We start from the raw sequence: 25,504 nt of genomic DNA, 5'->3' as shown, positions 1-25,504 counted from the left end.
ACATTCCAAATGCAGTTTGAGTGGTAGAAATCTGTTCAGCCACTGTGGAGATATGTAAGGGATAATATAGAGAGAGACGGTTGTTATAGCGAATACAACCACGAAAGGGTGACCAGGACCCCCGACAGCCTGAAGCCCGCTCATTACATGGCTACTTACCAAATAAATCAATAATTTGACACAAAATATTGATTTAAAAAGGAGTTTATTGATTTAAATATGATTGTATGGCTTCCGCTAAAGAAAATAGTCAGTTCTGTCTCTACGGTTGGAATCCTGCGTCCATGGCAACGTAAACTCTGTAGCTGTTTAATGCAACCCTTCGTCTATTACTCAACACCACAGTATCTCCCCCTCCTGCAACGAAGACATTTCTGCAAAAGCCACCGGTCCGGTCCGGGCACGCATTTTATCCCCCTTACGGGCTGTGGTAGTAGCCGTATATTTTGCATATTTTGTATATTTTAGCACTGCCGTGCTATATACTTAGCAACGGTCTGTTATCAAGAAATAACAGACCATAGAATGCCTTAGAATTCAACCAAGCCATGTAATAACAATATATAAAGTCAAGAAAACGGTTTTGCTCTCAAACTTGAGGGCGTAGGTTTAGTTTAACATCAGTAAGATTTTACCTATATGTGGGTGATTTGGGACCTTGAACATTCAACCTCAGAAAAAAACATCGCTGAGAACATAAAACTATTTGAAAAGGTCTCCTTTATGTGTAATATAAAAATGACATTGAGATGGGGAACCTAGGACCCTGGGAACATAGATAAACTCCCCTAAATTGACTAATGTATGTGAACTTGCCACTGAAGGAACAGTGGTTAAATAACCTTTGAAACAAACCGCAATTTAATCATATGTGCTCTCTGGTACTTAAACAAATAGCCCTACACTTCAGCACACAATCCTTCATCGTGGTTGATATATATATATATATAGCCTTGCGATATTTGTCGCAAGGCTGTAGGTGAATTTAAATTGTCTCCTTTCGGCAACCTTTTCCTCGGATCCTGTCTTTGATGTCACCCATCTAATTGATTTACTTAAGCACTGCGACTGGAGACCCACTGCTGCTGCAGTGACCTGTGTTAAAATCTGTTCTGCCAGACCAAGGCGCTCGTTATTTACTGGCAAAGCCAAAGAGCAGTGCTCAATCGACAAGCAGATAAGATATGAAAGGATGATTGAAAGATATGTGTTCCTGCAGTTTTTTTGTACGGACTTTTAGCTTCGTAAACTGATTTATATGCATAGCCTCTACAAACAAATACATAAATGATTTGTTTGGATCACATTGAGGAAAAACTTACCACTGCATAATGATTTATATGTATATGTTGTTTTCTAGGACATAATCAATTCCATGAGCAACAGCCCAGCAACCAGCAAGCCCCCTGTCACCTTAAGGCTTGTAGTGCCAGCCAGCCAGTGTGGCTCCCTCATAGGCAAAGGAGGCTCCAAAATAAAAGAAATGAGAGAGGTACGATAGGAATTCTTTTTTTGATGGATAACCTAAAAAGAAATGCTATACAGATGTATTATTTATTCTGACAAATTTTATGAATTAACATTCTCCAATAATATTTAAATGCTAGGATAGATACGAACATGTATTCGTTGTGTAATTAAATTGTTACATTTTGTTAATTTCTTTAATGTTTGTTTTCATTTAATAAGTAGGTATTTAATAATGTAATAACTATGACTTTCGGCACACATTTCAGACATTGTAGCTTTAATAACAACAGCATTGCAACTCCAGTTTATCTAGCCCTGTAACAGCTTTTCCCATTAAACTCTCGATGGCAGCACATTGAACTTTTTACATGTTTGTTCACCTATGGGACCGACTCAACAACAACACTCTCTAGTACAGTGTTTTCCAAACTTTTTACAGTCCCGTACCCCTTCAGACTTTCAACCTCCAGCTAAGTATACATTCCCCCCCAACCCTGCACTCCCCCCTAGGGGTTCACGCACCCCAGTTTGGGAAACAATCCTTTAGTACCTATAAAAAAAAAGGGATGCACTGATTCAACTTTTTCAGTCTTCATACCAATACCTTGGTTTTGGTTATAGGCTGATGCCGAGTACCGATCCGGTACCAGTGTGTAATTAATAAGCTGTATTCCTCACTGTGTGGAAGTGACTGGGGTCATTCCTTTACGTAAGGCAACATCAGGCTTGACTTAAGCATTGCTTTCCTTTGTAAAACAAAATGTAACAAATAAATACATAGATATACATTTACTGAATTGTTATTATTAAAATAATAAATCCTGCACAAGATTAACAGGAATTACAATTCAAGTGTAAACCTTTTTAAATGCAGCAACACATTGGTCAAAAAATAAACAGGATTCAAATTCCAGTATATAACATATATAGCAATAGAGCATATATATATATATATATATATATATATATATATATAGCATAGAATTGAATTGAAGAAACCAGCCCCACTGTCACAATACCAGATTTAGCTATTTGAGTCAATATCGGCCCAATATCCGTATCATAATGTAAAAGACTTAACTTAACTGCCATTTACTACATCCGTGACGTAAGGGGTGTCAGATGACATGGCTAGAGAGCTCCGTCTGTGCTCACACAGTGGATGCATGTGTGTTCTTTTTCACACAGGCGTTGTTCTCTAATTGGGTCTACAAGCATAAGGGAGCAAAGTCAGATGATCAGTCACATTTTTAGGTTTGGAGGGTTGAAGGGGCACAGACATGCTGAGAATTAATACACATGCATCTATAATCAAGACTTAACAGCCTACAGTAATGCTAGTGGCTCTGTGTGGCTGTACTTAAGCACAGCTGTGCTTTGCGCTAAATGGTAATGTCAGCATGCGAACATGCTCACACAGACAATTTCAAAAAGTAACTGCCCCCAGTCTAATAATCCTACCTGCACTGCTAACTAGTGGTGGCAACATGCTTTTTCCACACTCTGTGCAGCAGTGATGTAATGTGACACTACAGTGCAATGCTACAGCACAGCTGGGTGTGGTCACAGACATACCCAGCTGTGATACTGGATGTTGCCAGAGGTTCAAGAAACTTTCAATACAGTAGAGGCCAGTGCAGCTGGCTGTTTGAACTCACCAAAATCATTAGCCACAACATGTGTGATTAAGAACTAAATTCTGTCAACACTGTCCCTCAAAGTCACTCTACTCTCCTTCAGTCCACAGGGGCCCAGGTTCAGGTGGCAGGGGACATGCTGCCCAACTCCACAGAACGTGCAGTTACAATCTCTGGAACCCCAGAAGCCATCATCCAGTGTGTCAAACAAATCTGTGTGGTCATGCTAGAGGTAGAGTGTGTAAAGATTTAGCAAACCAGCTTTAATTCAAGTGCTAGCAATGAAGTCATGTATTCTTGCAGAACATACAAAAGCCAGCATTGAACAGTTTACGGCTACACAAGTTGTGTTGCATTTCTGGCAAGACACTCACACAATGCATTGTTTGAGTTATATTCACCACTTCTGGTGGTAGAACACATTTTCTTAGGATTTGTGAATGGGAATCAGTGAAGATAAGATGAGATACAAGTTAGGCTATGTCTGGCTCAGAAACACCTTCTTATTGTTGTCCATAAATGTCAACTTGACAAACAATCTGCCTGCATAATGGAGGCCCCTAGAGGGCAATTTGTGTCTAGAAATGTTCTTTCCATTTTAAAGCAAACTTGGATAGGTATTAGAAACTCAACAATGAATTTGTCGTGGAACTATAAATTACTTTATACTGAGTAAAATGATCCCATTACAGTTTAGTGGAAGCAATTTGTAATTCCCATCTGACCATTTTTTGCATACAACTACCCAGGTGAACTGTAAGGCAACCCCAAGCCTATTTCTGAAACACAGTTGCTGTTCCTTGATATTGTATTTAATGCACATACCTAAGTGGATCCTCCTCCCTTTACAGCACAGCATCTACAGAGGAAATCTGATTAAGCCCTCTCCTCTGTTTTGAACAGCCTTGTTGCTGTGGCACAGCTTGAATCAATAACTGTGTCAATATAGTAAGTTTGCAAACTGGAACCTCGCCTGCCTCCTCACTGAAATCATCCTCCTGCTGTCTTAGAAGAAAAAAACAGCACATATTGTAAGAAAGAATAGAGTCGTGGTGATGCATTTTAATCTGAGATCAACAGGTTTTACTCGAGCCAGGCCTTTGTATTTTCCTAATCTCCACAAATAGATTACTAATACCTCTCAGCGCTAACATATTTCAGTTTTTAAAAGCTGCCAGCAAATTCAAACATTTTCACAGTAAGCACCAAGTTACCAGGACGCAATATTGACTCAGAGTGGATTGTATTGCTTTTACTCTAATGTAGTTTGATGCAGTAAAGCGCCTGGAGAAATGAGATTACCTAGATTGATAAAACATGTGAATTACTAAGTGAATGAATGAATGCTTTTCCTGTATTTGCCCTAAGGATTATTGAATAAACGTTTTTTTACAATCAATGCCCTGCTTCACATACATTTACAAATTACACACCGTACTTAACCAGATAGGAAAACATTAGACAACTAGTATTTTAAAAGTAATTGTTCAACATTTTGAGAAATACCCTTATGACTTTTTCTTGCTGAGAGTTAGATGAGAATATCACTATCATTCTCATCTCTGTTCATTAAATATGAAGCCAGTAGCCGGTTAGCTTAGCTTAGCATACAGACTGGAAACACAGCAAGACAACTAGCCTGGCTCTGTCCAAAGATAAAGTCTGCCTACCAGCACCTCTAAGGCTCACTAAATAACATGAAGTCACTGCACCTGGCCACGTCTATCTTCCCAACCCACTTCAGATGAAACCACGGCCACTTCCGTATGATGAAAGCTTCGGCGCAGTATTGAGGGCTGCGTTCCTGGGGAAACTTCCAGTAGCTTAAAAATAACAATTATGGGGCACTGCATTTCATGAATTTACGGTTTATCAGACGACAAATGAGACAAGAATTAGTTAGCTAGTGCACTCCCTGCCGATAGGATACTACTTTTCCTGGGACAAGAGTGGACAGCCGCTCCAGAGAATGACCTTCAGTTTAATTCAGCAAGCGCTAGCAAGCTAATTCTTGCCTCATTTGCAGTCTGATAAACAGTAAATTCATAACATTGCCCCATAATGCTACTTTCCAAGCTACTGTAGCTTTCCATGGAAACGCAGCTGTTGACGCTGCGTCATACTGAAGTTTGCGTGGTTTCATCTAAAGTGGGTTGGAAAAACAATAGCTGCCACCTGGCCAAGAATAGTCCGGCACATAACAAAACCACAAGCTGTCCCTTTAACAATTAGGTTTTTTTTGTTCAGATTAAACAAACAAGTTATGACATGTTACATTGTGCTTTAGAGGTGCTGGTAGATGGATTTTTATGCTAAGCTAACATATTTGGTATACAGACTTAAGAATGGTATAGATTTTCTTATCCAACTCTCAGCAAGAAAGCGAATAAGCATATTTCACAAATCGTTGAACGAGCAGTTGCCTTTTTCAAATAAAAGTAAGAACATGCTGACTCTGAATCTCCTCTCTCTTCCTTTTCTTTTAGTCTCCACCAAAAGGTGCCACCATCCCTTATCGCCCAAAGCCCGCCTCCACGCCGGTCATTTTTTCTGGTGGCCAGGTAAGAGCTGAGCTAGCGCTAGCTTGTAAGTTTGTGCCTACAGCCAACCTGAGACTTTTACTGTACTGCAGCATCAGCCACTGCCTGTTACTGCAGTTCTATGCCACCACAGCCCTTTTACAAATGAGGCTAGAAACATTACAGCATTGGCTTTGTTCAAACACTAAAATGGCCTGCGTTTACTTTTTCCTGACAAACTTGCTGTCGTGCAAATACTGTATGCCTGATGTGCACTCTCAGTAACAAAGGCAAAGGTAATGTGACATTATTAAACTGCTTTAAAAAGTCTTAGGGAAGTAGGGTTGGTTTGATGTGTGCACAAAATATGTGACTTTGGTACCAAAGTATGCAATTCATGACATTAGTGTCAGCAAGAATGAACAGCAAATACTTTTGTCAGTCTAGCTAATGTAGATAATTGAGTTGCAGAACTTGACTAAAAGCTGTTGATGCATTTTGAAAATGTAGCAAACAAAAGAGATACATTTGAGCAACACTTCACATAACGTCTTGTAATGACTCTGATTTGGTGGCTTTTGTCTGGAAATTATACCCAGTGGACGCTGATTGTAAGACACAGTTGAAGCCTCAGAGACAACATAACAGGAGGCTGTTTGGGAACATTCTGAAGAGGGAACACAATCACATAGAGAACGCAGAAACGCAGAAACACCTGTGCAATATAGTTCCACCCAATCTTTTATAAATTCTACCTTTGTGAAGTTTAGACTTATGTCCAACGTGTTCATACAACACTATGGTTATTTCTGAAGCTGCTGTAGGTTTTACCGATGTCGCTTTGGATTGCATCACTTTGCGCAGATGTTCCTGTAATTGTGTCCACTCCAGTCATTTGGAACCTAGATGCATGTGTATTAATCATCTGAGACGTATTCTATGTAGAATTGAATGCATGATTAAAAAAATGTAAGTGCTCAAACAATGTAAGTGCCCAAGACAAATTTCCCACCTTGTGGGACAATAAAGTTTTATCTTGATCTTGAAGAGCACCGTAGATAAAGAGTCATGAAGCAGCTCTTCCAGGAGCTCTTCCTTAGACGACTGGTGGCAAAGCAACTTTCTGTATATTATGAAATGTTTGCACTTATTCTCAGATGTTTCTCAAGTGTCCACAGTGAACATACCACTTCTGTATTTGAGTCTAGTGCAGAACATCATATAAGACATTATCTTGTATGACACTCACAGAAACCAGTGTGTGTTTATATAGTAATTCAATTCAAAATTAAGCGCTTCCAAGACTTGCACTTCACACTCGTCTACACACACTGTTGATGTTTTACTGCTTTGAATGTGGTAATGATGAGAATGATTAATATCATACGTTGTAATATCACTTCACACACAAAAAAACAAAACATCATGGTTATTTGAGCTACAAGTGTACAGACGGTTTGTAAAGCGCTTAGAATGAGCAAGCTGATTGTGTTTTTTTTTCCCCATCATATTGTAAATAAGATTCTAATATCTGCTATCTGTTATGATTTTTCATCTTTCCAGGCCTACACAATTCAGGGACAGTATGCCATACCACACCCAGATGTGAGTTCCTGGTCTCTTTCTGAATTAATCAAGAATCCTACCTGTATCTTCATTATGTCTAATTAAAAAGAGTAGCAGACATTTTATTGCATTGCCACACCAGCTCTTTGAAGTTATTTAGAGGCAAGTTATAAAACAAGATTTCCAAAAACGGTGTCCTTGTGATTTAAGGGTGGACTACAGCTCAACCACTGGAAATAACTCTTACCAGATGTGGTTGTTAACAAAACGGTGACTGCTGTGGATAATGATAAAGGCAAAGACAATAATGGCAGTTTTGATGTTGACAGCTTTTTAATTCCAGTGGAAGATACAGCCTCCATTAATAGTCTGCCTTCATATGTCCTCGTCTTAAGACCATCTCAAGAGCTACCTTGTGTCAGATCCACTAATTCAAAGTTGGGCAATGATTGATGCCGCTGGAGGTGGTGGTTGACGGTACAATCACTCAAGTACAGGCTTGACACCATCTTCCACCCTCATTAAAACTCCTCTTAAAAAGGAGAAGGCTCCAAAGCATCCGTCTTCCCCCCATTCCTGATGGAAATGATCCACAGCAGGGGATGAACATCCCGTGACCAAGTCGCTTTTGAGTCATAAGTGCCAGCTAGAAGGACACATGGTAATTGAGGGGGAAAATGGGAACGAAAGTATTTCCTGCGTTTGGCTAATGTGCTCATGAGTGGTGGTGTTTGTCTCTCCATTTTGTAATTTGAAAAAAGAAGAAAAAAAATAAATCACATTGGCGTATGTGAAAATGACATGGAAATTGGTAGAAAAGGGAAGAAGATTCAAATTACCTAGCAATTTACAACTCCGTGACAGACAGTTACCCTCTTTCTGTACCTCTTTTTCTCGTACTTTTTTTTGTCATCCACCACCCTGCGTCATGGCCTCCTTCTCCTCACCGTTTCTTCACTCTAGTTTTTGGTTGGCTCCATTTCTTGGTGTGACCTGTGTAACAGTAACCTCTTAGTTCTACTTTCCCTCCTAACCCTTCAGCAGTTGACCAAGCTCCACCAGTTGGCTATGCAGCAAACCCCCTTTACCCCTCTCGGACAGACCACCCCTGCTTTCCCTGGTACGTACCCACAAGGCCCTTTAGATACTTCCTTCTCTTTGCATCCAGAGAAAGATTCTCTTTCCCTACCTTCCACCTTATCTCTCTTTTGGCACAGCATGATTCGACCCCTGTGGTTTCTCTCCTTTGATTTTTTTCATGTATATATTTTTCTCTTGGCGCTGTCTTTTTATTATTCCAGTGAATTGCCTTATCACTTGAAAGCAGGATACATCCTTCCTCTAAGACATTTTTTGTTGTTTAACTTTCCATTAAGGTTGGCCACATTGTACTGTAAAAACCAAATGAATCTGCCCCCACATCCGAATTCAACTGTTTCACATGGACCTTGGTACATATATTATTCTTCCTGTATTGTACTTGCAAAAGAGCGAAGATCTCATGAATAAATATGTTTGATTCTTTTTTTACCACTTTCATCTGAAAGGATGTGGTAGATACCCTTATACATGGAATTATTTATTGAGTCAAGAGTTATTTAAAAATACGAGTCTTCCAACTCATACGACCACATAGGTCGTTTTTTACTACCCCCTAAAACGACCCACAGGAGCGCTTCCGAGATAAACGTCCCTACCGGTGGCAACCGATCAACACGTCCTAAACATAACAGTCGCAGTTTTTAACACGTGGTTAACGTTATGGAACGGTTGCAGTGTGGTTAGGTTTAGGAGACAATTTGTGCTTCGTTAGGTTTAGGAAAAGATCATGGGTTGGGTTAAAGTGCTCATATTATGCTTTTTTGGCTTTTCCCTTTTCCTTTATTGTGTTATATATCTTTTTGTGCACGTTATAGGTTTACAAAGTGAAAAAGCCCAAAGTCCACCCCAAAGAGACTTACCATCTCCAACAGAAAACACTGTTCACAAACTGCTCCAAACAGCTCTATTGTAGTCCAGCCTTTACTTCAGAGAAAAACGTGGTCACTTTGGAACACACGTTATAATGCTCGCCTAGCTGCTAGCATGGCACGCCCTCATACTCTGCTTCTGACTGGCTAGTAGTCCTTACATAGCTACTGCGCATGTGCGACTCCCAACAAAGATGGAACAGAAGTGAGATGTCTCACTCTGTAGCTAAAACAGAGAGCTCAACACACAGGGTGAAAGGAGGAGCTGTACAACAAAAGTGCAGTACAACAAAAATATGTCGTTTTTTTAAATTAAACCATGTAAACCTATTCTGATATAACCTCTAAATATAATTATGAACCTGAAAATGAGCATAATGTGAGCACGTTAAAATAAGTACGTTCATATGTGTCATGTAACTTCATTTATGTACGTAAGTATGTGATGTAGTTACGTAACTTCACATACTTACGTACGTTACGTAGCCTAACATAGTTAACTTATGTTGACTTTTGGTTTTACACAGGACACAAACAATTGTCTTCTGGGCTAAAGTCCTGTGTTTGTTTGACCCATCCTTACACGGACTTTGTCGCTGTTTATACTTCATCACCTGCCTTTCTCTTTTGCTCCCGTCATAACAACTACAGCCACTAGAGGTCGCCGTCACAATAAATATGGGTCGTAATAGGCGGCTTGTACAAACGACATATTGGGTCATTTTTCGGGGAGGACAGTCTCTTTAAAAAATTTCCCTTTTCTTAAATGCATTTTAGCTGACGTTTCTCACATCCTGACAAAACATACACACTAACACAATAAGGAGAAACAGTGAAAAACTACAACAAAAGGTGGACTGAGAAATAAGCTAACATATGCAGGTACTTAAGGAGCGGTTTGAAGTTTTGGCAAATACATTTATTGTCATTTTCATTAATAAGAGTTAAATTAGAAGGCTGATACAACTCTGACATGAGACTGGTGTCAATCTTCCGATTCTTGACAGAGAAGTGAATAAATATATTTCCCAAAATGTCAAAATACTCCTTTAAAAAGGTTAAAGCGACTTTTTAAAAGTCAAATCTCCTTTCTTATCCCATTGCTCCCAAATTCAGGTTTGGATGCCAGTCCACCAGCCAGCACCCATGAACTCACCATTCCTAATGATGTGAGTAACACTTTCTTGAGACAGCTGACTGAGGGATATATGTTTCAAAATGCTTTACTTTTCAAATTATGTCTCTTTCAATTGGCATGTCATACCTATATACGTTTGTAAATACAAATTATGTTAAGACGATTGTGCACAAAAGAGTGTGGTTTATGTCATAGTGTAGTACCTATAATTATGCAGACAATTGTCATAAAGCACACCTATCTGATTAAGTGAAATTATAACTGCTAATTCACTGATAATTAAAGCTCCATTGTGTAAGAATTTCTCCCATCTAGCGGTGAAATTGTATATGACAACCAACTGAATATTACTTTCTAACCCCTCCCATTCCGAGCGCGTTTTAACTCCTACGGTGGCCGTATTATTCCAAGAAGTATGACTTCGTCCGTGAGTGTTCCTTCCAGTGTAATAATAGTTTTACGTTATTTTGGTACCATTTCATTGCTAACGTCAGCTATCAGGTTCCCAAACATTTGCAAGCTAATGTTATTAAAGTATCAGTGCTATTGTTATTCTGTATATTGTACGAGATTAATAGTGTAAGGCAATGTTTACAGCGTAGGAGAGAAGCAACGGAGGTTTGTGTTTTTAATATATTTCTCTGAGCAGTATGAACAATGTCAATGAAACTGAAATTAGCTCTTAGTATCTCCATCGTTTACACGCAGCTGTTCTAGCTGTAGCTAGTCTGTGTTACATCTGCATGACGCGAGTTGTCTGCCAGGGAAATCACGACACATATGATTATGTTTATGTTACAAGGTAGACAATCCTTTTTCATCATTGACACGAGGAAAAGTATCCTAGACGTCGTTCTAGCATTATGCACAACCATGCTATAATTAGCCAAGCAACTATAAAACTTCAAATTTACACAAATAGGTAGAATTACCTTTTGAGAAGAAAGCAGGAAACTTCGGTGTCTCTTTTAAAATCCTTGCTCCTTATGAGCTCTTTCCATCTTGGAAAAGCCACTCCAATATTGACTTTGGTCTTGTTGCTTTGCCTGTCGTGTTGTCGTTTTAATTATCTTTTTAACTTCCTTGGCGACTCCGTTACATGTCCTAGAGAATAGTGATCCTCCATCTTCAACAGGCTTTCAAATCTGCCGGCAGTCGCGAGTAATCTTCTCCCCCTCCATGTATGTATTCTGAATGATTCTAAAGATCCTACGCTTACGAGAGAATACTTTGATTAGTTGGTGGAAGTAATTACACATGAATGAGCACATATTTGTGAAAGAACAAAGGGGGTTTTGCTAAGAATCACCTCAAAAAATTACACAATGGAGCTTTAAAGCAAATTGAGTAAACTGAGATCATACTTCAACGTTTAAATGTTATGAGAACAAATGACTGACATCAACAACAATGATGCTGCAAACTTCAGTTCAGACTGTTTGCACAGTAGAGTACCCCCAATCAGCTGCTCTATTGACCATACTATCATTCATCAAACGCAACTTCTTGAATTATTGGCATTTAAATTAAACCCAGACCATTTCATGATCCATTAAACTTTCCCTTTTAACTTCAGGTGTATTAGGTACTAAGTATGAATGTATTTAAGACAACACAGACGTTTCATTTTCTTGCTTCATGTTCCAAGACGTCCACTTTTTCTCCCCAGCTAATAGGCTGCATCATTGGACGCCAGGGAACCAAAATAAATGAGATTCGACAGATGTCTGGAGCGCAGATCAAAATTGCGAACGCCATGGAGGGCTCGTCAGAGCGCCAGATCACCATCACAGGGACTCCTGCTAACATCAGCCTGGCCCAGTATCTCATCAATGCCAGGTAACCTTTTAGCTCTAACCGCTGGGCTCCAGCACAATCAAAAGCATAGAGTGACACTTGAATGACCATGCTTATAGTGAAGATCCAAGAAAACGTATTTTTGTGATTGTGCTGTTTAAAAAAAATAAAAAATAAAAATAGCTTGCTAGTTAAATTCTGACATTAATGACACTGATACGATATCTGTCAGGCTTTGACAAGCGACAGACAAGCCATATATAATGTGGCTGTTCATGTTTTATTCTTGGCTTGTTTCTTTCTACTTTTGTCCCTTATTTCCACCCAAGTGTAGACATTAAAATGCAGTACGTTTCAGCCAGTACACTCTTTGCAAGTAAGTGGCTCATGGGAGCAATGCCAACTACTGAGACAAGTAAGCTGTGTCTCTGAACAGAACCTGCAGATTGGTAAATTGGAGGTTCAATAAATGCATCATCAAATTTTCGATCAATCTCTAAAACAACACAAAGAGGTATTCAGCCTCAACAAGCCCAATATAGCAGATATAACTATGTAAGATAACCCTGGTGTATTTGCCATTCAGAATCAGAATACTTTATTGATTCCCTCAGGGAAATTGTTCAGTTGCAGTTGCTCACAGAAAGAAAGAAAAAAAGTTAAAAAGATCATGTTGCTTAAACAATGGAATGATGGATGTGAACCTAAATAAAGTACAGAGGGAATACAAATGAAGTACTGTGTAAATATCAGTAGCAGCAGTGATTAAATAACAGATATTGCACATGTAACTTATTACAAATTATTGCAAAGAGTTATTATTGTACATAATTGCCCAAGAATATTGAGATTGTGATGTGGTAATACGTGTTGTGACTCTAGGTCTGACATTCCAAGTGTGTAATACTCAGAGGAAGGAGTAGTATAGTTTATAAGTAATGGTAATTCATGTTATTACATTAAAAGTAACTAACCGTAAGACAAACTCTGTGGAGCCCCAGACTAGATAAACAGGGTCTGGATGGTAAGACACTGCACATACCAGTAAAATACTGAGGAACATATTTTTCATTTAAATGTTCTTGCCATGCTCCACTACCCCCATCTCTTTCCCCCCCCCCTATATCCACTGAAACCACTAATTCATTATCAACAGAGAAAATAAATGTTTTAATCCGCAACTCGGAGAAAACGGAACCTCACTGATCTCCACAGGCTCCTTACAGTACACCTCAAAGTCCAATGTTATCAGCGTCAGAGCAGGGGAACCCACATACTCAACCAACTGTATGTCTTTGACTTCTTAAAGGGGATTTCAGACAAGAATCCGCTGAGAAACTAATGGCTATTGCTTTCCCACAATTCCACTGGCAGGTTCAGGGACGTGGCTGCCATGTGGAATGACCCCTCATCCATGACTACATCCTGAAGTCATCCCCCCCTCAAAATCTGCTTCTGTTTGCAGAAGCTAACATCAAAACAACCGCTTCTCAATTAACCTCTATGTGTTATCCCATGGAACTTCCCCTAGACTCCCTTGGTTTGACATTACACTTTAGCATTAGCCTGTGGGAGACCTATAGTAAAAGTCAGACTTAACAACAACTGGGATTTGTTTTAAATGGATGTAGCCAGTGTATCGTTAAGAATAGTTTGACATTTTGGGATATTCAGTTATTATTGTTTTTGCTTAGAGTTAGATAAGAAAGATTGATACCACTTTCATCTCTGTTGAGATATGAAGCTAGATCCAGGAGATGCTAAGCTAAGGCTTAGCCTGGCTCTATCCAGAGGCTAGAACATCTGCATACCATCAACTCTGAAGCACACATATTAACATGGTGGTTGCCTGGCAACCTCACTTTGATGACAAGGCTCCAGTATGTCACTGCTCCGACCAAGGGGGTAAGCCTCTCTTCAGAACTCGAACCTCCTATGGCGCCATTTTGATGCTACCAAACGCTCACCCCCCGTTAGCATTCCATTGACTGCCATTCATTTTGACGTCACTTTGACAGCGAATAACTTTACATCTGAAATGTTTAAAGACTCTATTTGTCCATTGTTTATTTCTAAAGAAATACAACAATGTATAAAAGGCTCCATTACCTTGTATCTCACGTTATGGCTCCGTAGCAGACGTTTTTGTAAAAATAGGCTAACGATTGTGTCATAACCACGCGACTTACTGTCACATAGTAGAGGAATTACCGTATAGTACAGGAGAAGCTCGCAGGCAGTTTCGACTTACATTAGCTGTTTAAGTTTAATTACTAATGTTAACTAGCATTTTAGTTAGCAATAATTAGCCTGTGTCCATGTTATCTCCTTACATATACCTACGCTCTCCGTCTCTGCAAGATTGGGAATGATTGAGATTTCTCTTGGCACAGCTACCAGAAGACTTCCAACTTTCAGACAGGTTGCTCACGTCACATTTACGTCGTCTCTCTCATTTGGAGGCTGCGCAGTAATGCTCAGCGCTCACCAGAAAAGTGCTTCTAATATCCTTCACTGGTCTCCGTCCAGAGACAAGGGATCTGTTGGTCCAGTTTATATACTGTCTATGGCTCCGACACAGTTGGGCACATATCCCTCCGTAAAAAACAACTTGCCATTTTTACACTTTTTCTATGAATTGAACAGACAAGCTTGGAAATGTTAATTAGTGAGTTTTAAAAGGTGCTAGTAGGCAGATTCAGCTACCTTAAGACAGATCCATGACTAGCTGTTTCTCCCGTTTTCAGTCTATGCTGTGCTAAGCTAAGCTAATTATCTCCTGGCTTTAACGTGCAGACATGAGAGTGGTATTGATCTTCTCAGCTTACTGCAAGAAAGGGACTATAGCGTATTTTCTAAAATGTCAAACTATTCCTTGAAGTATTTATTTGGCATGCCTCGTTCCAAGAATAATATTGTATTTCTTTTTGTCATTACTATATTAGATACATTTGCCTATTAAGTCCTATTGTGTCATTGTCTGCAAAGAGTAAAAATAATAAAAAGTGTAAAATGAACAAAAAAGCAAAGAAAAAAAGACTAAACACATGACTGCCACTTGAGCAATGCTGTTAGAAAGAAGAGTGATGTGATGCCTCTGTCAGGGAATCCAGCAATTTCTACACATTTCATGACACCACCATTTCTTTTCTGTCCACTGCATGGCTTCATGAGGGGGTTGGTATTGCATTGTTGTGTTACCATATTTTTTAGACGGTAAGACGTTTTATGTAAGAGGGTACAATGAAAATATGGTATCAAATCTGTGTAAAAAATAAAAAATAACTGGTGCCAGCAAAAATTGGAGCACAAATCCAGCCCTTGCAGCATAACTTTCACTGTCAAGCGAAAGTTCTTCTTTCACAGCTGTTTTATTTTCTCTGTCTGCCTCCCCGTACCTTCCCCTCCCCCTGCTCCCCTCCCCCCACCCCTCTCCCCTGCCTTCCCTGAACTGTTCTAGGCTGACGTCTGAAGTCACTGGAATGGGCACACTCTAGTTTCTACCCATCTTCCCTCAGTGCATCACATGACCTTTGAGCGAATGGCATTACACCTAGTACATATTTATTTCTCTGTATTTGACTGTCCTGATATTTAAGTGACTTTCACTTTTATGATTTCTAGTATTCACTGTAAACATGCGTATCGGCACTGTTACTAGGATTCCTCACACCTATCTGAAACTCAGTTGGTTCTGTTTCTGAAAGATCACTTTACTTTTTTGACACTCTAGTACCTTTCATGGCATCTCACGCACCCCACCACTTTGTTTTAACACTGTGTCCCAAAAAAATTACGTTCCCATACAACAAAACTGTCTTCTCAATTACCTTTCGCAGGAAACGTATTTTCCAGCCTGGTGGGAGAAGTTAGCCTTTGGCACTTTCTGACCGCCACACAAAACGGTCACTGTTTTAAACATAAGTTATGCACGAGACGAAGGTTAAGTATGTTATGTAACCAAGTCAACATTGACATTCGGTTTCACACGGGACACGAACAGCGGTTTCCTCTGTGAAAGTCCTGTGTTGGCTTGACCCATCCATCCACCATTTGTTGGCTTTGATTAGAGACGTACTGCATTTGTGATAGGTCAAAGACAAACGTAATGGGGGGAAAATATGTTTCCCTCAAAACATAACAGAGAATGCAGGTTCGTTGTATGGGAATGCCATTTTTAGGAGACAGGGTTGCTTGGTTTTACCTCGTTTTAACACACATCACTGTACTTGTCTTTCTTGCATTGCAGGCACTTGAGAGTAAATGCAAAGTAAACCTAAAAAGTCAGATATTCTATTCAGTTTATTTTACACTGATTTCATGACTGATGAAATCAGTGCTTTACTGTAGACATGTGCCTGCTTGTCTTAGCGTTGTATGCACATTATAGATTGGTCTGCATGACACACAAAACCTACAGCATTTCCAATTTATTTCAAAGTCACACAGGTAAAAAGGTAGATTGAGTAGTGAAAGGGAATGGAGCAAGCCTTGAACATTCACGTCTATTTGTTATCTCAATGTGTCACTCCGACTCAAATTTAAAATGGGTACTAGCCAAAAAAAACATCCACCTTAATGGACAAATTTTCATCTTTCTGAATTTCATGTGCGACCTGACAAAAAGGTTGGGTGAAAAAAATGAAAATAATCCAAGTAAATGACTGCAGTGAAGAGTGAAATCCAAATGCATGCTACAAATAAACATCACTTTAATGCCCCTATACTTCACAAACATAATATAGCCTAAAGTTATCATGTTATTCAAACTGACATCTCATAACAACTGTGTATAAGAGTCATGGGCCATATAGAAAGGTCTCAGGATTGTCTAGTGTATATTGTATATTTGCACTCACATGTAGCTCATTTAAGGTTTCAGTGCAGGCCAAAAGGGCTGTTTTTCAGACACCTGTTTGGTAGGCATCAAGCTGTTCCAGATACGGAAAATGTAATGTGTTTCTGTTTAGCATGTATGAAAGAAACTGTTGATGTCAATCATCCTGTTGTTGGTTTCGCAGGTTATGTCATTCAATCAGGCTACATATATGTACAAGGCTTACATATACATTTATGTATGAGTCTCTGCAGTTGCCATTGAATAGAGCATCTCCTTGGTTACATCACGTTGGACATCTGTTTAGCTGTTAGCTTGTCTTAATCAAATGCACAGACACCTGTTCAAACACAGAACTGTTCAAGCTAAAAGCTGAATGTATTTCAAAATGGGTTTGAACTGCTATCAATTACATGTCATACTCGATTATAACACCTTTAAGGGTGTCTTTTTAAACAGGCACTTGAATTAGTACAGTAGAACATGATGCAGAATGATGACTATACTGCAGTAGAGTAGAAATGCTTATTTATCAAAACGTTTGGAATTTCCTTAAGTTGGGCAGGTTACTCTGAAAATGAGGTCTGTTACAGATGACTTATTTCAAATTTTAATCTACAATTTATCACACTAGATATATACAATGTTATGAAATCTGATTATTTTCTAAATTATTATGTTAGATATAGACCAATACTTTTCTGTATGTTCTGCAAACATATGAAAGGATGGCCTTACTACTATCTGTAGCTCTCATTTCAAAATGTAGGCTATAAGATAAAAAAAAAATCCATCTATCACTTCACAGTCAAACGTGACCAGGGCCTGAAATTAACACCCGACCACGCACAAAATAGAGGTGAATTCTGCCATTGGCGGGTGAAACTGTCAATCTACCTGCATGTCGGTGGGTAGCCAATGAGAACTAAAAGATTCATTCATTTATTTTTTTGCAACAGTTGTTCTTTCACATTTTAACCCAAGTCCGCAATTTCCTTGGATTTGAGCTAAAAAATGTGGCGGCACATTACTGTGGTGAAGAGACGGCAGCACTTAAATGTGTATTCTTAACAAATTCAAGAACGTTGCTTGTACATTTCCTGTATTTCAACTTTATGAGGCCAAATAAATTGGCTGGTAAAAAGCCTGTGTGGCTAGAAGATTTTAAAATCCACCTGCCACAGTGGCTGGTGGACAAAAAAAGTTAACTTCAGGCCCTGAACATGACACTCCCACAAGTAATATGATGTTTATCTGATGGCTGCGTGTTACTGATTGCAGGTAGCTACTATTTTTTAATCCACCTTATCATAATACATTTACACATTTTACTCCCAAAGCACAGATTTGCATCACTCCAATGATAACTATAGAAATGATGTTTGGGGAATATTCTTTCATCATAGCTGTTTAGGCTCAGGTACTTTGCTTTTGGTTAGAATTGATTATACATCCTTTGTTAGTCAGTTAATACATTGCTGTCGTCGAAACAAGGCTGCTTTACATTACATTTACATTTCACATTTACACGTTGCTTCACATTTACGTTACGAATGTAAATCTGTACATTAGCGCTCATCTGGCTGCATCCAGATGTGTTTCAGATGACCAAACAGGAACAGCTGGTTGAGGGTGTCATTTAAAAATGTTCCATCATTTACAGAATCTGAACATTAAAGTACTTAAATATCTTTTTGCAAAGTGCACATTAATGGCTGCTTGTAGGTGTAAAGTGTCTGCTGGTTGGTTGCCAGCCAAGATGCAGTCATGCTACTTTACAGTATGACCGATGATTTTCTCAGTTGCCTTTTTAATCGTCATATCTTTCATAATCATGGTTTCGCTCATGTGCTCATCATTCTACGATGCTGTGTTGGTCAAACACCTCTTCTTGTGTTGCTTTTGTCGTTTTACTGATACATTAACACTTTTGTTACCGTGCTAGAGCAGCAAAAAATTAAAGGCTGGCACTATATGATGCTGTTTGGGGAAAATGTGTCTGATCATGTTTAAGTTTGATCTTTTGCTTCTTGAAGGTCTGTATTGGATTCATTATTTATTGAGGATGATTCTGAAATGTTTTGTAAAAAGAAGAGAATAAAGTTTGTGTTTTTTCCCTTCACTTTGCATGTGTCATCTATTTCAAGTGTTTACTTCATGTGGGTTGGATAGGTGTCTTAATCAAAAGCTACAAAATCGTGTTATATTTTATTAACTAATGGAGCGCTAACACCCCTTGTCAGTTGAATTAAGTTACAGACTATTTAGTAACTAGTACTATTTAGTTATAACTAGGGCTGTCAGCATTAACGCGTTAATTGCGACGTGATTAAGGGCCGAGCATAATGCGTTAATTTTTTTTAATCATATTAATCGCATGCCGCCATTTATTAATTTATTTTCACTTCACTCGGCTTTGCGTGGTGCCTAACAGGCTACTATTTTGCCGTACTTCCTCGTAACACATCCTGCTGCTGCAGGAATAGCAACGCGGATTTCGGTGCCTCATTCTGGTGCCACTGATATGTCTGCACTTCTCTCTGATGCTCTGAAACAGACGTTACAGGCAACAGGAACACCGCTGCACGTGATGCTAGTTAACACTACACTCCACAGCAGCTAACGTTAGCCTACCGCTAGCTAGTAGCTGGATTAAACACAGTTACAATGCTGACAGCTAACGCTAAACGGTGTAAAGTGTGACTGTATTTCACTGTAGAGGATTCCACCGGATGTAACAATCTGCAGCTGCTGTTGTCGGAAAAACACAGACGGTGCGTTCAATGAAACTGGTAATTTACAGCGTTGTGGTGCATTCAAAGTTGTTGTTAAATGCCCTTTTCTCATCTGGTGGTTGTTTTTGTCATTCAACAGCTATTTACTAGTGAAATAAGTTATTGTTATAGTGATTACATTATTATTACATCATTTAATTTTGACGATATGGCCTTAGCAATAAACAAGCCATTCTTAATGTTGCCAACTGTTTAGTACCCTTCTTTTTTTAAATTTTCTTAAAAAGTATCGGTTCAGGCACTGTTAAGGCACCGGTACCGTTTTAAAAGTCCCACTTTAGCACCGGTATCCAAACCAAACAATACCCAACCCTAATATTGACTCTAGATTCAAATGTGTGACGAGATTACATATATAATAAACAAATACAAATCTTAAAATCAAGTTCATAAAGTCACTTTCTTTGCATTCATTTGATTCCCAATCAAGATACACTGGTAAGAATTGCTTTCCATTGTTAATATGTACTTAAAAACTGTTCTGAAATGCAAAATAGCTGAGGTTACTCGTTTTCAATACAGGCCAGCTGAACATTTACCCAGCCAGTGAAGTATAGAGAAAAAGATTACATTTAAGCCTATATGGCTTGCTTGATAGATTTTAAAAGGCTGCCTTCCGAAATCGCAGTATTAAAGAGCATTTGTTAGCAAAGGCTCTACTACTGATTCCAAATAAGACCAAGATAACCCTGCATGAGGTCAGCTAGATACTAATTATGCACAACTTAATGACCATAAACTGGAGGATATACCTACGTTAAATCTCTAAAAATGCAAGTCCCAGTCAAGCTTTCTGACAATTAAGAAGGTAACTGATTTCTGGCTTCATTTCCCTGAAATAATCTGTGATTGAGTCGTGCACACAGAGGCAGTGGTTTCCCACAGTGGCAAATGTTCACAGCTATTTTAACAAAGAAGGTTTGTTAAAAATGGCTGGTTGGATGGATGAATGAATGAAGGGAAAGGTAGAATTCTTTTGTAGTCTCATAAGGCTTTTCCCAGTATTATTGTCAGGCTTTTAAAGAATTTTGGTTTGTGCTCTTTTTTTCCTTTCTCTAAAGATTTGTTCAGGGTATTTCAGCCTTTAATGGAAAGAACAGCAAGATATGAAAGGGGAGAGAGAGGGGGATGACATGCAGGAAATCATTTCAGGTCGGACTCCTACCCTGGACCTTCTGCGTCGAGGTATACACCTCCATATATCTACCCGCCGAGCAACACGGCCACTGGTTTGTGCTCTTTTAATGCAGCAATTCGGCAACTGTGTTTTGACCAGAAGCTTGTCTGGACTTTTTTCCATTTCAGAATGTGAGAAACTATAGCATCAGAAAGCAACTTCTAGGTGGCGGACACAATACCAGGAACACCTTGCAATACGATGCAATCAATTGCAACATCCCTGCAAAGAATTCCAAATTCATGGAGTTAATGAGCAAAGTTTTCTTATTTTTCCTTAGACTGTCAGTGAGGTGTTGATTCAATTCTATGGAAATCTGTCAGGTATGAGGTGTGACTGTATGAAACACTTAACTCTTAACAATCCTACCGATATACTGTAAACACTGTCACAACTTCCACTTTTCTCTGCTTTCTCCATGAGCTTCTGAAAGACAATACAATAGGATGATTTGTGCCTACTGTTTAATATAAACTCAATTCTCAAAATGTACCACGGATGCAAAATAGCTGTATGACAAAAAAGGCTCTATAATGTCTCCCACTGTCAGTGTTAGCTGAAAGAGTCCCTGCTGTTAATTGGACGTCTATGTTTTTTGGCCTGACATTCAGCTGGAGTGTGTGCACCCAAGAGACCGAGCCACAGGGGACGCCTTTGTCCACACAGGCATGTTGCAAATTAACATTGTCACTCTTTAGGGGCGACAGGAGGTCACCTTGTATACAGCTGGACCATCGGTCGTCACCAACTCTTTCATGGCTGTTAATTATGCCCGGGTTTCAAGCAGCTCTCGATTGTGCTCCCAAAGTCCCTAATTGCATTTAGTAACACATTCACCAAGTCTAAATAAGGGCAGATAATCCCCATGCGAGACAATTGACAACCTTGCCAGGAAAAGAGGAAGCTCCAAATTAGGAAAGTCATTGTGATTTCGCCACATTCAATCATGACTTATCATGGACTCCCTTGTCAATTCATGTCAAGGAAGAACTGGTTGCTTACATTTATGTGAACTGTCCTTTTAAGATTGCTCAAGGCATTTCAGGTAAGGTGCGTGCTACCTAAAATATAATAAAACAATCATAATAAACCCTACAAATCTGGTAGAAGAAGTAGATTAATGAACACTTACTGTAGAATGTTTGCAAAATGGTAAAGTATCTATTAAACTGAATACATGTAGCCTAATAAAAGGTAATTAGACAAGTCAATGCCTGCTAGTTAAATAATTTAAATGGAAGGCAAAAGAAAATGTAAAGCTTTATACGTTCCCTTTTCAAATGCTTGGCTAAATAAAAGTTTTTACTTAGTTATTAAATTACACATAATTAAATTATGTATACCTATCTGATTGTTAGGAATAAGTGAACACTCAGGATACCAGAAACTAATCATGGCGAATTATTTGAGACTTTACTATATTCTATAATTAAACAGCTTATAAAGACACAATCTGCTTTGCTCTGGTGTGTTGGGTCCCATCCATCTGGTACTCGATGTGGGGTAAAACAGCCTCCCCGCTTGAGCTAAGTGAAATCAGATGGCCTAGTGTTTGGTAGGAATAAAAACCATTCTACTCTTGGCTGATTAAGACAAATTTTATTTAGTCACTGCTGTCAGGCTAGAGATAAACACTCAAAACCGCCGTCTACCTATATCAATGCCAAGGCAGAAATGAACCCTTGAAGTTTCAAGGCAATTTCAATAGCATTTCTTATGGAGCTGTGTAGGCAGAGAATGCTTTCATGAATGAAACTGTTGTCCTTATGGCATCCAGCTAGCAGCCTGAAATGCATGGAACTCTACCATCCCCAGTCAGAGAATGTAGCCAAACTGTATGTTGAATATTCATGGTGGACGTGGTATCTTAAAAGCACTCTCTCCCTGCTTACTGAGGTTTCTATTATCTTACATTAAGTCAAAATTTGGCCATTTGGGGGCATTGGAAACTGCTGAAAACATTGATTTGACATTGCCTTATAGTTGTGATAGTGAACTTGCTTGGAATATCATATCATCTTGGCTATTACGTGACAAGCTTTGCACACCTGGATTTGGGGATTTTCTGGTCAGGTTGGACGTAGACCGTCGGAGGACAGCCATTTTTAGGCCTCTCCAGAGAGGTGTGATTGGGTTCAAGTCTGGGCTATGGCTGGGCCTCTCGAGGATATTCACAGAGTTGTCCCCAAGTCTAAGCGTTGTCTTGGCTGTTTGCTCAGGGTCAATGTCCTGTTGGAAGGTGAACCTTCTGCCCAGTCTGAAGTCCTGAGCGTTCTTGACCAGGTTTTTGTTAAGGATATCTCTGTACTTGACCCTGACCAGGCCCCCCCGGTCCTTGCCGCTGATAAACATCCACACAGCATGATGCTGCCACCACCATGCTTCACCGTTTGGATGGTATTGCGCATATGATGAGTGGTGCTTGGTTTCCTACCGACATGACACTTAGAATTAAAGCAAAATAATTTAATCTTGGTTTCATCAGACCAGAGAATCTTGTTTCTCACAGCCTGAGAGTCCTTCTGTCTTTCACTGAGGAGGGCTTCGTGTTTGCACTCTGTCATGAAGCCCAGATCGGTGGAGTGTTCCACTGAGGGTTGTCCTTCTGGAAGTTTCTCCCTTCTCCACACAGGATCTCTGGAGATTAGCCAGGGTGACCATCAGGTTTTTGATCATCTCTTTTTTGTCTCCAAGGACTTTCTCCCCCATTTGTTCAGTTTGGCCGGACGGCCAGCTCTAGGATTAGTCCTGGTTGTTCCAAACTTCTTTCTATTCTATTTCTATTTAAAAATTACGGAGGCCACTGTGCTCTTGGGAACGTTCATTGCAGCAGATTTTTTGCCTTCCCCAGATCTGGGCCTCGACACGATGCTGTCTCTGAGCTTCCTTTGGCCTCATCGCTTGGTTTTTGCTGATATGCATCGTCAGCTGTGAGACAATCAATTGAATTTACCACAAGTGGACTCCAATCAAATGTAGAAACATCTCAAAAATGATCAAGAGAAATGGAAGGCATCTGAGCTAAACTTCAAGTGGCAATATAAAAGATCTGAATAGCCTCCTTAAGTGATATTTCAGTTTTTTTTCCTTTCTCGTGCGCCCGAGAAACAATAAAATTCCCCATGTCACTTCAGGACCTTTGTACATTTGATTGCATTTTCAGAAAGATGAATACCTCCTCCGCGGCAGCCATTTTGACTGGTACTCAGATTGGTCTCTCGTGAGCATGAGAGAAAAAAGAAATTCCCCATGTCCCTTAACGGGCTCCGTAGGCTGCAACATAACAAAATGTGAAAAAAGGGAAGGGGTCTGAAAACTTTCTGAAAGCACTGTATGTACAGTATAAGCAGTGGTGTAGTCCAGGGTATACGCTGGTATACGGCGTATACCTACTTATTTTTCAGTCAGCATTGCGTATACCCACTTCTAAATCCCCCCTGATGCGCACCATTCAGTAATATCTGTGAGCCTGATTGACCCATTTTTTCCTCAAGGATAGTGAAGCCATGACCCACCCTCCTCTGCCTCTAATTGGCTGGTACTCGCTGCTTTCACTGATTAGATTGGTTAACTTTAGGCATGAGGACTGATGAGCCAATCAGAGGTGGAGTAGGGCGGGTCATGCCGAGGAAAATATCGCTAATACCTCAGGTGCCAGTGAAAAAAAAACAAAAAAAAAACTCAGGTGCCGGTGCCACTTGACTACGATAACGGCAACAGACCAAACAACAGCTGAAGAAATAACACAAGCGGCGGTGTGCCACCCCAGTTGATGGAAGACATAATTCTGAGGTAAGTTTTAAGGTGGTTTCCAAATGAATCATTATTTTAAACTACTGGCAAATTGCCAGTGGCAATATGACTGCACATTTAGAGGAGAAGAGATAACACCATGTTTGCCTCATGATAAATACATTTTACATTCATCCAGGCTGCTTGTGTGACCAGTAGTAACTACAAACTGCTCCTAATCAAGTCATGATCATTTTATAATAGTGAGCAAGTAGAAATGACAGATTTGTGGGTAAACTAAATCATAGTCTTACGTGTCGCTGTTTCTAAAACAGGGCTTTTTTCTGGACTACTTTAAAAAAAAAAAGAAAAAAAAAAAGGTGAACACTGAGAGTATACCCACTTCTCCAGGGACCACTACACCACTGAGTATAAGGTGTATATGTGGTTGGGTAATCTATGCATACACACACCTGTTCAGCATCAATAACTACTAACAAAAACACAGTTCAATGTCAGATGATAAATCATGTTCTGCCGATTTACTTCATGCCATGCATCAGTACAATCTGTGTTTTATTACATGTCATCCAGTCACACACAAACAGCTCTAGATGTATTACAGCAGCTAATCAGACAGTTACACCCCCACCTCCCCACCTCTCCCTGCCTGTGAATGCTATTAGCTGCTAATGCTCTGCTCCCTGGGACACTGCTACAGTCACTAAGTGTTTGATGAATTGTTGGAAACTAAAGGCTCCACTCATCAGTATGTTGACCCCCTTCAGATGAGATGAATGTACTTTGTCAGAGGAAATCCAAAGTGATACACTTGGATAAGTAAATAGGTGACAAGAGGTCGAATT

The 25,504-nt window shown here is 39.5% G+C and overlaps 1 protein-coding gene across 8 annotated transcripts in view; it reads left to right on the top strand.

The window, feature by feature from the left end:
* The window catches only part of pcbp3 (poly(rC) binding protein 3), a 99,824-nt gene extending 80,768 nt beyond the window's left edge, over positions 1–19,056 (top strand). For 5 of the 8 annotated variants that reach the window (XM_031296508.2, XM_031296507.2, XM_036003961.1 and 2 more), the window contains 8 exons: positions 1,361–1,492; positions 3,211–3,339; positions 5,594–5,668; positions 7,190–7,231; positions 8,234–8,312; positions 10,279–10,331; positions 11,970–12,139; positions 13,472–13,571. In XM_031296508.2, the coding sequence (XP_031152368.1) occupies positions 1,361–1,492; positions 3,211–3,339; positions 5,594–5,668; positions 7,190–7,231; positions 8,234–8,312; positions 10,279–10,331; positions 11,970–12,139; positions 13,472–13,526 (735 nt within the window). In that variant the 3' untranslated portion in view covers positions 13,527–13,571. Of the gene's footprint in view, positions 1–1,360; positions 1,493–3,210; positions 3,340–5,593; positions 5,669–7,189; positions 7,232–8,233; positions 8,313–10,278; positions 10,332–11,969; positions 12,140–13,471; positions 13,572–15,557 lie in introns of those variants that run through there. The other 3 variants (XM_031296513.2, XM_031296512.2, XM_031296511.2) reach the window with 3 other exon arrangements.
* Positions 19,057–25,504: the final 6,448 nt, after the last annotated feature.

Source organism: Sander lucioperca, chromosome 8 (genome assembly GCF_008315115.2).
Source record: "Sander lucioperca isolate FBNREF2018 chromosome 8, SLUC_FBN_1.2, whole genome shotgun sequence".
Lineage (NCBI taxonomy): Eukaryota > Metazoa > Chordata > Actinopteri > Perciformes > Percidae > Sander > Sander lucioperca.
Note: the sequence above shows the minus strand (reverse complement) of the source record. Positions and strands in the feature narration are given on the sequence as shown.